General features: G+C 35.5%; 3 protein-coding genes across 4 annotated transcripts; 2 read left to right on the top strand and 1 right to left on the bottom strand.

The window, feature by feature from the left end:
• The first annotated feature begins 764 nt into the window (after positions 1-764).
• LOC107639900 (uncharacterized protein At4g38062-like) lies at positions 765-3233 on the top strand. Its single transcript, XM_016343459.1, has one exon. It carries the CDS (start codon positions 765-767, stop codon positions 3231-3233), a length of 2469 nt encoding a protein of 822 aa, XP_016198945.1.
• Positions 3234-3976: 743 nt separating this feature from the next.
• LOC107642277 (uncharacterized) lies at positions 3977-6346 on the bottom strand. Its single transcript, XM_016345579.3, has 4 exons — positions 6142-6346; positions 4868-5039; positions 4373-4489; positions 3977-4243 (listed from the first exon to the last, which is right to left on the bottom strand). The coding sequence occupies exons 1-4, from the start codon at positions 6255-6257 to the stop codon at positions 4130-4132; spliced, it is 519 nt and encodes a 172-aa protein (XP_016201065.1). The 5' UTR covers positions 6258-6346; the 3' UTR covers positions 3977-4129.
• A 443-nt stretch (positions 6347-6789) lies between these two features.
• Positions 6790-12573, top strand: LOC107642274 (mechanosensitive ion channel protein 2, chloroplastic). Of its 2 annotated transcripts, none has more exons than XM_016345572.3 (14): positions 6790-7071; positions 7641-7864; positions 7959-8018; positions 8641-8804; positions 8918-9041; positions 9133-9230; positions 9332-9445; positions 9715-9775; positions 10256-10405; positions 10484-10594; positions 10733-10900; positions 11000-11113; positions 11374-11430; positions 11559-12573. In XM_016345572.3, the coding sequence occupies exons 2-14, from the start codon at positions 7790-7792 to the stop codon at positions 12339-12341; spliced, it is 2079 nt and encodes a 692-aa protein (XP_016201058.1). In that variant the 5' UTR covers positions 6790-7071; positions 7641-7789; the 3' UTR covers positions 12342-12573. The 2 variants fall into 2 exon arrangements, with proteins under 2 accessions (XP_016201058.1, XP_088344077.1); XM_088487951.1 differs by having other exon boundaries at positions 6884-7071; positions 8641-8828.
• The last annotated feature ends 164 nt before the right edge of the window (positions 12574-12737 follow it).

The following is a 12737-nucleotide window of genomic DNA, read 5'->3' as shown; positions in this document are numbered from 1 at the left end:
TTTTAGAAAAAATTTAGGTATACGCAACTGCCATTGCAACTCATGACTTAGCTTCCTCTTCACCCTGAGATTTGCATTGTAAAATTTTCATTTTGGCTATTTTTTCATATACAATCTACCCCTGATGAGTTGATGAATGAGTTTGGTTTTCATATGTTAACATACACAACACCATTTTTTTCCAAAAGAAAAAAAAAACTTTGGTAACTTTAGGTGTACACATTATTTGTTATTCTTTTCTCGTCACTTTGATAAATTCTTTCTTTTTTAGTCAACTTTAATACAACTCGTAATTTATACAGGATTAATTTTGATATAATGAACTAACTATTGAGTTTGTGATTTAGGCAAACGGTTGGTCCAGGATCTTAGTGTCTATTATTGGTTAATCTTTGATTATCTTATCATGCACGTACGTAGCGTAGTAGTGCGTATAATCATGCATGTTCATGTAAAACACTATTTTTCATTATTTCACACCCAAACACGTCCTTGCTCCTCCGACTTAGGTCAGTTTCTGGGTTTCACATTTTTTAATTCCAATCGTGTTTTCATCATGATAATATTATTGTATTGTTTAATGTTGTATAGAAATATATATAGATTTGAAAATGTACGTAATTTTATCGTGCAATTTGATGCGTATAACGAAATTGATAGGAAATTAGGGTTGAAATTGTGTTATGTTTTAGGTTTCATAATTTGCATCTCTTTTCTCTTGTTTGTTTTGAATATTTGTTGCGATTAGAAATTGAAGAGGCTGAATGAATCAAAAGGCATTCAAGGATTTGGATGAAGCAAACGTTGAAATCGAAAGACTTGTTGAAGAACTAACAGGAAAGACGGATTCACTTGATAACTTGAAGAGATCGCACAATGAAAAAGTCAACGAAATACGAGAAGCAAAGCTCAAAATCGAGGAAATGGACCTTGAGATTCTTCAGAAGGAAAGCGAAATCAAGGATTTGAAGCGAGATTTGAGCTCCAAGGAGTCCATCATCAAAGATCTAAGCGCCGAAAACGAGAAACTCCGGGCCGAATTCGACGAGCGGCGTAGAATTTGGGAAGATGAGAAGAAACAGTTGGCGTTGGAATTAGAGAAGGCTAATGTGAAACTGGAGAATCAAGAATTGCAGCTTAATGTGTTCAAACAAGAGATTGAAACCCTTGAATGGTGTCTTGAGGCTTCAAACAAGAAAACCCGGGGCCAAGAAAGTGATGACGTGGAAGAACAATTTAAACATCTACAGGGGGTTCATGAACAACTTAAAGGAGAGTTCAATTCAACTATGAAAGGTTGGGAGTTGGAAAAAGCTAGATTGCTCTACGAAATCTCTTCCTTGCAGGGCAAGTTAGAGTCTCGGATCAAAACCTCAGAGGATCTGCAAAATCAGTTACATATATGCAAACAAGCCCTCGCTTCTGCTGAAGAAATTCGAAGAAAGCGCGATAATGAAAAGAAGCAAGAGCAAGAGCAAGAGCAAGAGCAAGAGAATCCGAGATTGCAAACGTTCCTTAGAGAAATTCAGGATGATCAAGTTCAAGAGGCAGGACAATATTCTCTGTCGAAGCTGCGGTCCGAGCTTAGAATTTTGGAAGAGATTCATAGAGAGTGTGTTTCAAAGTTTAAGGCTAGACAAGCTGAATGGAACTTTCAGCTAGAACGTTCGACGCGGGCCATAACAAACTACCGGTCTCAGTTGATATATAAAACTGCAGAGGTTGAAGATCTCAAGGTGGAACTGGAAGGTTCTTATTCTTTTAGTATTGAGATGATGATGCTGAATGAGGAGCTATCTGTGACGCTGATAGTGTTGAAAAGTGGAATTTATGATGCTAAATGGAAGCCTTTCAGAGAAGGCCATGAAATGGAAGTAGTAAACCAGAGTGGAGAAGACAAGTTACATCAATTGATGAAGCAGTTTGAAATGAAAAATGGAGAGTGTGACAGAACAGCATGTTTAACGAGGCAAGTTGATTCTTGTGCTCTCCCTTTAGATTTGCAGAACTTAGAGCCAAATGAAATTGATAGGCACAGGGATATGCTGGATTTACTCGATGCTTGGGACATGGTAATAAACGAATCGGACCAAACATTATGCGAAATAACCGAAATAGAGTATGAGTTGCAAATGTGGAAGTCATTTGCTGAACGTTTGAAGACTGATCTTGATGAAAATTTTGTAATTCGTAAGGAGCTCGAAAGTTCGCTCCTTGCACAAGTAGAATTTAGTGAAACCCTTAAACAAGAGAGAGATAGCTTGGCTTCTCAAGTAGAACAGAAAACAAGAAGCATAGAGTATCTGCAGGAACACTTTGTCCGCTTGAAAGCAGATAGCATAGAAGAGGAGGACTCGAATTTTGAGGATGTACAAAATAAGGTTGCTTTGATGGCTGAAGCCAAAGAGCTTGAGGAACAATCTTTTTCTTCGCAGCTTGCAAGTGAAGAGGTTGCTTTGATGGCTCAAGCCAAAGAGCTCGAGGAAGAGAATCCCATGGAAGACAAAGCGTTTGAGAAGGAGAATCCTATAGAAGATGAGTGCAGTAGCTCATTGACACGTTTTTCTTCGCAGCTTGCCCATGAAGAGGTTGCTTTGATGGCTCAAGCCAAAGAGCTTGAGAGAGAGATTCCTATGGATGAGGAGTTCTGTAGCACGTTTACATCTTTTTCTATTCCCAGGGAAGAGGTTGCTTTGATGGCTCAAGGCAAAGAGCTTGAGCAAGAGAATCCTATGGAAGACGAGTGCAGTAGCTGGTCCACATCTTTTTCTCTCCATCTTGCCAATGAACAAGCCGAAATTAAGCTGCTCAGAGAAGCTTGCGCAAGGATCACGGCAGCAGAGGTTCTAGCTGCGCTGGAAGTTGAAGAGAAGAAGTTGATGATAGCAGAACTCCAGGGATATATTCGTTGCATAGAACAGAAACTGGAATTGCAGGAGAAAAATTGCAGCCAAACAGAACAGCTTGCATTGGAGAATAGAAACTTGCAAGAAAATTCTACAATTTTGTCATCAGAGAAGGAAATTTTGTTGGCATTTGTTCTTGGATTGAGTGGTAAATTGTGTGATGAGTGCACCCTTATTAAGGATACAAAACTAATAGAAATGTTGAGAAGCATAGTGCAGTCTTTTGAGAATGATAGAAAGGGAGATGATGCACTTCTGGTAAAAGAGAACATGAAGTTGCACCATCCAACAGAGATAAAGGAACCTGAAATAATTTCTAATATATAAGGAGCTGAATAGCTAGTTGCTATAGGTAAAATTGCAATGATGCTGTTTGAAGGTTGAAAGTTTGTTTAGATTGTATATTGTATATGAGAAGTTTTCTGTACGGCTGTACCCATATGTGTTGCTTGTCAATACAATTCTTTCACCAATTCTTTCACAAATTCTTTTCATAAGAAATCCTTTTTTTATACCTTTTATGTACATAAATTTTGTTCTTATAATTTATGTTCTTATGAATAGCCTTCTACAGATTTAAAAGCATCTCTGCAATGTACATATCCCATCTGAAGTTACAGGTATTCTATTTCTAAATAGAACATTTCATTTACAAGTTTTGATTTTGATTTCAAGTAAACGTCTCTTAATATTTTCTTTTAATGTAATTTCAGAACTTGAGAAAACCCATTTCATTAAACACTAAATATTCTAATTTTTAATTTAAACAAATAAACAACAGTAACTTGTTCAACAAATCATATGAATTTTGGTAAATTAAAGTTTTACAATCTTATATTAGTAGACTTAGCCAAACATGATTGACAAATTAAAGAATAGTATTTGACTCATGCAAGTTAGAATGTTGATGTTGATATGATGATATGAAGATCATTTTAGTGCATGATCTGCAAGAATCTTTATTAGTGCTTAAAGAGATCGAAAGCATGTCTAAACCTTGGTAATATTTGTTAATATAGTATATTCTTACATTGAGAACTGAGGTGTTGACAAAATGGGCCACATTCAAATGTAACAAATGTATTGATAAATATTCCATGAATCAAATTATGTTCAATAATAAGTGGTGTTGGATGTTTACATACTGGTCCAATGAATTGAACCTTGCTTTTTCTATTGAGAACCATCCCTTATGCTCTATGTTAACTTATAAAAACAGTATGCTAGCTACTGCTTGATGAGCCTGAGTTCTGAGAAAACTCTGATAATCCTTTCCTTAAAGCTGCAAGGTTTACTCCACTGTCAACCAGAATGCTTGTCACGCCCATTTTGGACACCTGCTTGTACAACATATTGATCACAAATATTTCATGAATATCAAGTTCCTGGAGTTCTAAATAAATATATAAACGTTTCTAGAAACAGGTTAACAGAAACACAGAAAATAGGATGAACGACAACTTTACCCCTACAATGTTCCTATCCTCGTCATCAAAGAATAGCATTGAACTGTATGGAATCCCAGTTTTCCTGTGGATTCTCTGGAAATGGTCTGTTTTATGAGTCCAACTGGAAAAAATTTCCTGCAAAAATCAGAGTCTCAACCATCTAAAACTAAACACATGAAATGCTATATTAAAAAATAAATAATGGATATACAACAAATCGTAACGGTCATAAGACAGAAAATACAGAGACATTAAGACGATAGAGATGGAAAAACCCTGTCTCCAATATCCATATATTTTTAGTGGATAGAAAACACAGAGAAAATCTGTCTTGGGACAGAGATATTTTGCTTGTCTCTATAGCTGTTTTCTTCTCAAAACAATCTTATATCTTACAATTTCTCTGTATTTTGTGTCCTTAGACGATCTTCAAACACATCCAGAGATAGGAAGGGATCTAGGATCCACAGAAAGGTAAAAGATGGGACAAAGAGCAGCTTAATAGTCGCGAACCTGTGCCACAAACATGGAGTGGATGCCCAACTTATTAAGAAATGTTTTTGCTATCTTTGCAGTTGGAGATCTAGAAGCAATTGCCATATCGATTCCCTTTTCCTTAAGTGCATATAGTATGCCTCTAGCTTGTGGAAACAGATATGGCATGTCATCTTCATAGTAGCACTCACTGCCAAAATACCAGAAGGGCATATATTAATAAGTCAATAGCTACGACGGACCCAAAAAGAAAAGGGAAAAACTATATAACCCAAGAAATGTCTATCTTTGATATTCAATGGTTCCAATTGTTAATACATTTTGAATAATGTTACTCATTTAAGATACACCAAACAAAATTATCAAGACAACAAATGAGCAACAAAACACTATCAACAAATTAGAGATCTTCTAACGCAACCCATCAAGCAAATAACAAATTTAGGTGATATAAAAATGTTAGTGTGATTAGCGAAAGTTAGCATTTCCATCAGAAAGATTAAAAACCATCCAATCAAAACCAGTCATAACCGACAGAACCAGCTCATGAAGCAGAGGAAGTTATATTCAATTAACAATACAGATTAGTAGCATGTTTAGTTTTCTATTTGAAAAAGAACCAAAGATAATTGTCATAAAACCTACTCTCTTTGTAGCTTTTTCCAAAACCATGGCTTCAAGAGCACGAAAAATAAGCCTAAGATAGAGGAAAGGATAAGTAATACGCACTTGTAAACATCATCAATATCAATATAGAAAGATTCATCAGATGTAACAGTTCTATCTAATTATTTCATTTTGCTTATCCCTTGTCCCTTTGCAAAGCATTCGACAGAGAAATCCAATATTTTATTATCAGATCAGAAAAAATAACTACTTTAGCAACCGCTGCTTAATAGTCCTCCAAAAGAAAAGATTTCATTGTACCTTTTTCCTTTTAACCATATCAAAATTAAACTCTTTTTTCTTCTCAGAATCAGAAAATGACCTATTTTAATGCATCAAAACAATCATAGCTAAAGTAAGTTAGTAACAATTCCCCAAACTAAACACCAACTTCCTCATATCAATATCATATCATATATATAATATAAAACGAAAACAGAGGGTCTCAAGCTTTGTTCACAGTTCACACTACCGATTTCAATTGACACCAGCACATGCAGAAAAGAAAAAAAAAAAAAAAAGACTTCGCAGATTATCAAAAGACCCAAAGCACGTGAAAACTAGAAAGTAGAGAAATTTAAGGGAAAGCGTTTGTGGAAAGGAATTACAAAACGAAAGGTACTAACCAGTAGAAGGGCCAAAGCGTGTAATCGAGATCGAAGACGACGAGCCGTGGAAGGTTCTCGAAACTTGAAATTATTTGCAAAGCTTCGTTCTTCACCTTCGCCTCCTCTTCCGCCATCGACACTGCACGTTCTTCTGTTGGACAAAAATCTCCACTCCCGAGAAATTTGTGACAACCTCCTACATTTTATTACGAAAAAAGTTGTATGCACAATTTATTAAATATTGGTTTATTTTATTTTATATTAACAATTCATAATTAAAAATAGTAATTTGTAAATTAAGTTAATTTTTTTAAGATTATAATAAAAAGTTCAAAATTAGTCATTTATTTATTACTTTTACAAAATATTTTATATATATATAAATAATTATTTATTATATATTTTTCTGTATAAATATATATATTATTTAATTTATTTTAATATATATTTTATCTGTGACCAACTAATTTTTTGTATAAATTTATTATAGTTGTTATTTTAAATATGAGACTTATTTTATCAAATTTTCTGAAAAATACTTTTTTTAAAAAAGTGATCTGTAAATATTTTCATAAACTCCTAAAAATGGTAAACTCCATGCTCCAAACCTCCAAAAACAAACAAAAAAGAGACGATAAAATCATTGGTGGGGAAGGAGTGCTTGTTGGAGAAGGACACGTGGAACAGAAATGGTGGCTAGAAGCAACAATTCTTCTGGCACACAAACGAAGACTTTCGGTCGGGTCCACCCAAAATCACCGATGACAAAAACAAAGAAGAAATGAAATAACTTCTTTCGCTTGCGTTGCGCCTCGTAGAAGCTGAACAAGAAGAAGAAGCCACACCAAAATCGTTCTAAAGATTCTCACTTTTTCGAGTTTTTAGCGGAATAAACCCTGTCACCTGACCTAGCTGCTTCTGCTGCTTCTTCTCCTTCTTCATCAAAAGGTTGCCCATAATCCAAGCTTTCCAAATTTTGAATCTTTTTGACATGTATCTCAATATCCCCAACTTAATTTTTAAGTTTGATTGCACGCTCGCAGTTTCATGTATATAGTTTTATCCCCTAATTTGGTGGTTTTGACTTTTGATTCTCATGCTGCTGTTGTTGACATAGATTTACACAGGGGGATTTGTCTTTTTCCAACACATATATATTGGGTATATGAAACTGTTGCATTTGGTGGTTAAGAAAGCAGTGGTATTTAAATGTTTAGCTGCTAGGGTTTTGGCTCTATTGTGCCTAGTTAGATGGTGATGCTAAGGAAGCAGTGAAAAGGAATTTGAAGAGTAAGTGAATTGGTTGATTTGTGGCCAATAATTTTGCCCTTCAATCTCTAATAGATTTTAGAGGGAATAGGAGATGTAGGTTTCTTGTATGGGTTTTATGATGTTTCCCTTCAAGAGCTGGTTTTAGTCATTCTAGAAATCGGATTTGATGCGCAGAAAATTTAAATATTTGATATAATATCCTTAATATTTCATTGCTCACACAACTAATATCAGTTTAACTACAGGAAGCTGAGTAGCAGATTGTCATAGTCGCCACTTTATCTGTTTTGAGACAGTATCGTATTGTGTCAAAGTCAGCAATACTATAGAAGTTGAATTTCATTGATCTTTGGTTACTAGTGAGGCCTTCTTGGCTATCCATTTTGATACAAGAATGGCCCTTCCCGGTTCTCTGCAGCTGACCCATGGACTGGGACTTTGCAGGAAACCAGGCCGCCATAAACATCCGGTACAAGAATTCTCTTACGTTTCTTTTTGGTTGTTGTGTACACTTAATTGTTTTTGCCTCTGCTCTCACCTTGATACCACTTTATGGTGTACAGTTGGTTGTGGGAAGAAGCAAGCTACATTTACTGAATACAGGCCCATCATATCCTCTTTCGGTATGCTCTTAAAATATTTATTGTGTTAACTTGCTGATAATGTGTAATTGATGTGAAAAATTTTTGCATAGCATTGTTATGAAAATTTACTATGACATACATACTCTGCCGTTTTGTTTAACATGTGATCATGGATTTAATAGTACTATTTACTTTTGATTTTACTTTATTTATTATCTTGTATCATTTCTTTCTCTTGGAAAATAATTTCTGGTTCAATACCAGTGGAATCTGTGTTACATAAAATTTAATGGATATGTTTTGGACTTAAGGAAATGACTCATTTTTGAGACATTCTTATATATTCCATGACTAATAAATTCTTAATCTATGGTGTGATCTTATTCATTAAATTTGAAAAGTAAGAGAGAGAAAAAAAATAAGAGAAATAAGAATAAAAGGTAGATGAATGGTGTGGAGGAAAAAAAGATTTTCTCCATGGAGTAAGTAAGAATTTGTCCTCATTGTCAAGGGAAAATATGCTTCTTGTCTACATGGATTTGCCTATGATTTAATGTTTAAAAAAGATGATGAGATGAAAATGATTCCTTTTCAACATTAATGAAATTGTTTGGCATTTACTATTCATTAGAGAGTTCTCTGAGATAATCTTCTATTCTAGTTCATGAAACTGGATAGCTGGGGGATTCGACAATTTCATCACATTAACAGGCCAACATATACATTATCTTACAAGTCTCGCCCATTTACGTGCCATTCTCTTCTAGTACCAAGCCAACCAAGTGAGCTACCTGTTGTTAAGGTGGCTGCTACGTTGTTGGCAAGGTAAATTTTGTGGTTTTTAGCCTAGTAAGTGTATGTATTTGAGTTCTCTTTTATTAGCTTATTCCTTTTGGTGTTGGTCTGCAATTACAATTTTTCCCCCTTCTTTTCTGCAGGTCTATTAATCAGATACATAGTAATCCTGTAATATTAAAGTTGATGCCTTCAGTTGCCATTATCATTTTTGCAACATGGGGTGTTGGTCCATTAGCATGTCAGATAAGGAAATTGCTTTTCCAGGTTACACTGCAGTTATTCTATTCTTCATGTTTATATTAACTGATTCAGGGCTATTAGTATGCAAGTCTAATTTGCTTACTTTATTTTGCAGAGGAGTGATAATAGTTGGAAGAAAAGTAAAACACATTATATAGTAACTTCTTACCTTCGGCCATTACTTTTATGGACTGGAGCAATACTCTTTTGCAGGTTTCGTTGTTATGGCACATTAAAATTTATCAGAAGATGAATACTTTATATCTTTCTATATGCATCAATTTTCTGCATAGTGAATATTTATTTAATTTCAGAGCATTGGAACCAGTAATTCTACCTACAGAAACTAGCCAGGTTATTAAGGAACGGCTTCTGCATTTTGTAAGATCATTGTCAACTGTTCTGGCCTTTGCCTATTGTTTATCAAGGTATGCCGATTCCCTTGCTTTTGTCATGATCTATTAACACTGCTGAACAATTTGATCACTATTCGCTTAACAATGCACCTAATCACTTCCAGTTGAAATAACTTCTGCTTAACTGCTTATGCCCATTGGGGTTTTCTCTATTGGACTATTAAACTGTATGTTTTCCAAGATATCATTGTTGTCAGCTTGAGTTCCTCAATGTGATTTTTTTTTCAAAATAATCTGTTTACTAAGTTTTGCTTTGATAAAACTAATTGTGCAATATGCAGTGTGATTCAGCAAACGCAGAAATTCTTATCTGAGAGCACTGATCCAAGTGAGACAAGAAATGTATGTATTCTTTGTGTCCTGTGAAGGATACTACCATGTTAGTCTTGTTTGAAGTTTGAAAATGGAAAAACTACCATCTAGTTTCCAATTATTACCTGTCAACTTCGTAAATTTAATATACTGACTGTTGAAGCTTGGTTTCCCATAGTTGGGGAAGTCGTTTTCCCTGCTATACCATGTTCTATTATATTTAGCATTCAGCATCCTTGCTCTCTCTCAGTTTGTTTTACACATTGATAGCAATTCACAATTCCAGTATGTCTTTTTTATGTTAATTGGTTTGGTTAAAAGAATTCATTCTGCCTGTGTACATGTATTTAAATGATATGATAATGAAAACTAGGCTGCTTGCAACTTAAATTTGTTGATGTTGATTGTTAAAAACTAAAAAGCCAGATTGTGGTGATTTGTTGATTATTAGTAACACATTAGTTGCGGCTCAATTTCTGGTGTATATAATAAATTTCCTGTTTTTACCAGATGGGATTCCAATTTGCGGGAAAAGCTGTCTATTCGGCCGTATGGATTGCAGCCTTTTCACTGTTCATGGAATTGCTAGGCTTCTCTACACAGAGATGGGTTACTGCTGGAGGTCTTGGGACAGTTTTGTTGACTCTTGCCGGTCGTGAGGTGGGAACTGTTGTGCTTCTGATCTTTTGATTCCATTATATTTTGGCGCACATTGACATAAAATGTTGTGTGTTTTAGATATTTACAAATTTCCTTTCAAGTGCGATGATCCATGCAACTCGTCCTTTTGTGATTAATGAGTGGATTCAAACGAAGATTGAAGGATATGAAGTTTCTGGTACCGTTGAGGTGGGTCAAATTACACATTCTTAAGTATTGACTGTGGTAAATATATATATAAAAGGAAATTACAAAATATTGTATACTGTTTGTGTTTCGGGATATCTTTGAGGCTCTTTTGGCCACTGATGTTTTCTGTTTATGCAGCATGTTGGCTGGTGGTCACCTACTATTGTAAGAGGTGAAGATGGTGAAGCTGTGCACATTCCAAACCACAAATTCACAGTGAATGTTGTGCGAAACCTCACTCAGAAAACACATTGGCGAATCAAAACCCATTTAGCCATTAGTCATTTGGATGTAAAAAAGATTAATGTGAGCAGTAGTTAATGCAGTTTCTATCCAACTGGCTTTATTTTGCTACATAGGATTTTGTGATGTCTCCCTGTGCTAAATGGATTAGTTCTTCTGCAGAATATTGTTGCCGATATGCGAAAAGTACTAGCGAAAAATCCTCAAGTTGAGCAGCAGAGGTTGCACAGGAGGGTGTTCCTTGACAATATAAATCCTGAAAATCAGGCCCTTTTGGTTTGTATAAAGTGCTTAAATTATATTGCAAATTGGTTCTTCTGTTTTCCAATAAATTGCTAACTATAGTCATGGTACCATTAAGCATAAACAAAATTATTGCAAAAATTTATTTTTGCAGTTTTTGGTGTATTTTTCTGGCTTTGGTTTTCTTCATATAGAAGATTAGTTTGAGATTACATTGTAAACATTTTATGATCAGATGCCTAGGATATTTATTTTCAATGATATAATACATCTCTTTTTTCCATGATTTTCAGATATTGGTGTCATGTTTCGTCAAGACCTCACATTTTGAAGAATATTTATGTGTTAAGGTAATAACATGCCTTGTTTATCTACAATGTGCTGTCTAATTTTCGTGATATTGCTCTAGGATTTAACTGATTTTCTATTTACCAGAAGAAAAAAATGTTGATCTTCCAACTTTTAATTCTGTGATTAGGAAGCTATACTGTTGGATCTTCTTAGAGTTATTGGTCATCACAGAGCCCGTCTTGCAACACCAGTTCGCACCCTGCAGAAAATATACAGTGATGCTGAATTGGACAACATACCATACTCAGATTCCCCAATTAGTGGTGCCGGAACTGTATCTAACCGTCCATTATTAATGATTGAATCACCTAACAAGATCAGTGCAGATGATAAAGCAAAAGTCCGATCAGCACGAGCAGCTGGAGATCAAGATAACAAGGCAACTGCGCAAACCAGACTTGAAACAAAGGTTGGTTCATCAGGAATACAAGATGACTCCGAGGCGGATGCCAAAGTCGCTACATCTAATTCTAACACAAACGGAAATGCCAAGACTGTGTTGACACCCAAGCCTGATCCTGAAGTGGGTGAGAACAAGCCGATAAAACCAGATTCCAAGGGTCAGGCTGTTAAAAACATCAAACCTAATATTGAATCCGAGAGTGTAGTTTCCTCCTCGGGAACAGGCAATGTCGATAAAGCCAGTGGAGTTCCTACGAATACACCAACAAAGCAACAAGGGGAAAGGAAACTGGCTACACAACCTCCTCCTGCCCTTTCTCCGGCATCAAGGCCTGTTCTTGAAGAGAATATAGTACTTGGTGTTGCATTGGAGGGATCAAAGAGGACCCTTCCTATTGAGGAGGGTATTGAGACTTCCGCAACTAGAGAGGCAAAGGAAATGGCTGCTTCCCATGGTGGAAATGGATCTCCAAAGGGCGGGGATGGAAATGACAAGAAAAATGTATAGTTGTACTTCCCAAGTGGGGGGTTTCTAGTTATCTAATATCCATTGTGATCAATGAGTTTTAACCACCTTGTTTTAAGGCTGAGTGTGGTTAGTGTTAGTAAACACTCAACTTTTGAACCTGAAACTCACCCCACAACCACCTATGTACATGTCGTCATCACCTTCCCTTTGATTATCTGTTAGATGTTCTTACCAAAAAAAAAATCAGAAAAAGGAAAAATCTTTTGAAAAATAACGTACTCCCAAATTAGTTACCACTAGCTTTTCATGTAATTTATGGCTCACAATAGCTAATGAGCATTATGAGCTATTTTTATCGAATTGGCAAGATTGCCTAAGGAAATAAATTAACTGACCATGGAAGAAAGTGTCCTTAATGGAACACTTGAGACATCT

The sequence above is a fragment of the Arachis ipaensis genome, chromosome B5 (assembly GCF_059453495.1).
Source record: "Arachis ipaensis isolate K30076 ecotype BB chromosome B5, ASM5945349v1, whole genome shotgun sequence".
Taxonomy (NCBI): domain Eukaryota; kingdom Viridiplantae; phylum Streptophyta; class Magnoliopsida; order Fabales; family Fabaceae; genus Arachis; species Arachis ipaensis.
Note: the sequence above shows the minus strand (reverse complement) of the source record. Positions and strands in the feature narration are given on the sequence as shown.

Bases quoted from the DNA above. Each gene is read 5' to 3' on its own strand.
- LOC107639900 (XM_016343459.1), top strand. From the start codon at position 765: ATGAATCAAAAGGCATTCAAGGATTTGGATGAAGCAAACGTTGAAATC.
- LOC107642274 (XM_016345572.3), top strand. From the start codon at position 7,790: ATGGCCCTTCCCGGTTCTCTGCAGCTGACCCATGGACTGGGACTTTGC. The intron at 8,805-8,917 runs GTAAATTTTGTG...TCTTTTCTGCAG, and splicing joins GCTGCTACGTTGTTGGCAAG to GTCTATTAATCAGATACATA. The intron at 9,446-9,714 runs GTATGCCGATTC...TGCAATATGCAG, and splicing joins TTTGCCTATTGTTTATCAAG to TGTGATTCAGCAAACGCAGA.
- LOC107642277 (XM_016345579.3), bottom strand. From the start codon at position 6,257: ATGGCGGAAGAGGAGGCGAAGGTGAAGAACGAAGCTTTGCAAATAATT. The intron at 4,490-4,867 runs GTTCGCGACTAT...TGATTTTTGCAG, and splicing joins ACTCCATGTTTGTGGCACAG to GAAATTTTTTCCAGTTGGAC. The intron at 4,244-4,372 runs GTAAAGTTGTCG...TTGTACAAGCAG, and splicing joins AGGATAGGAACATTGTAGGG to GTGTCCAAAATGGGCGTGAC.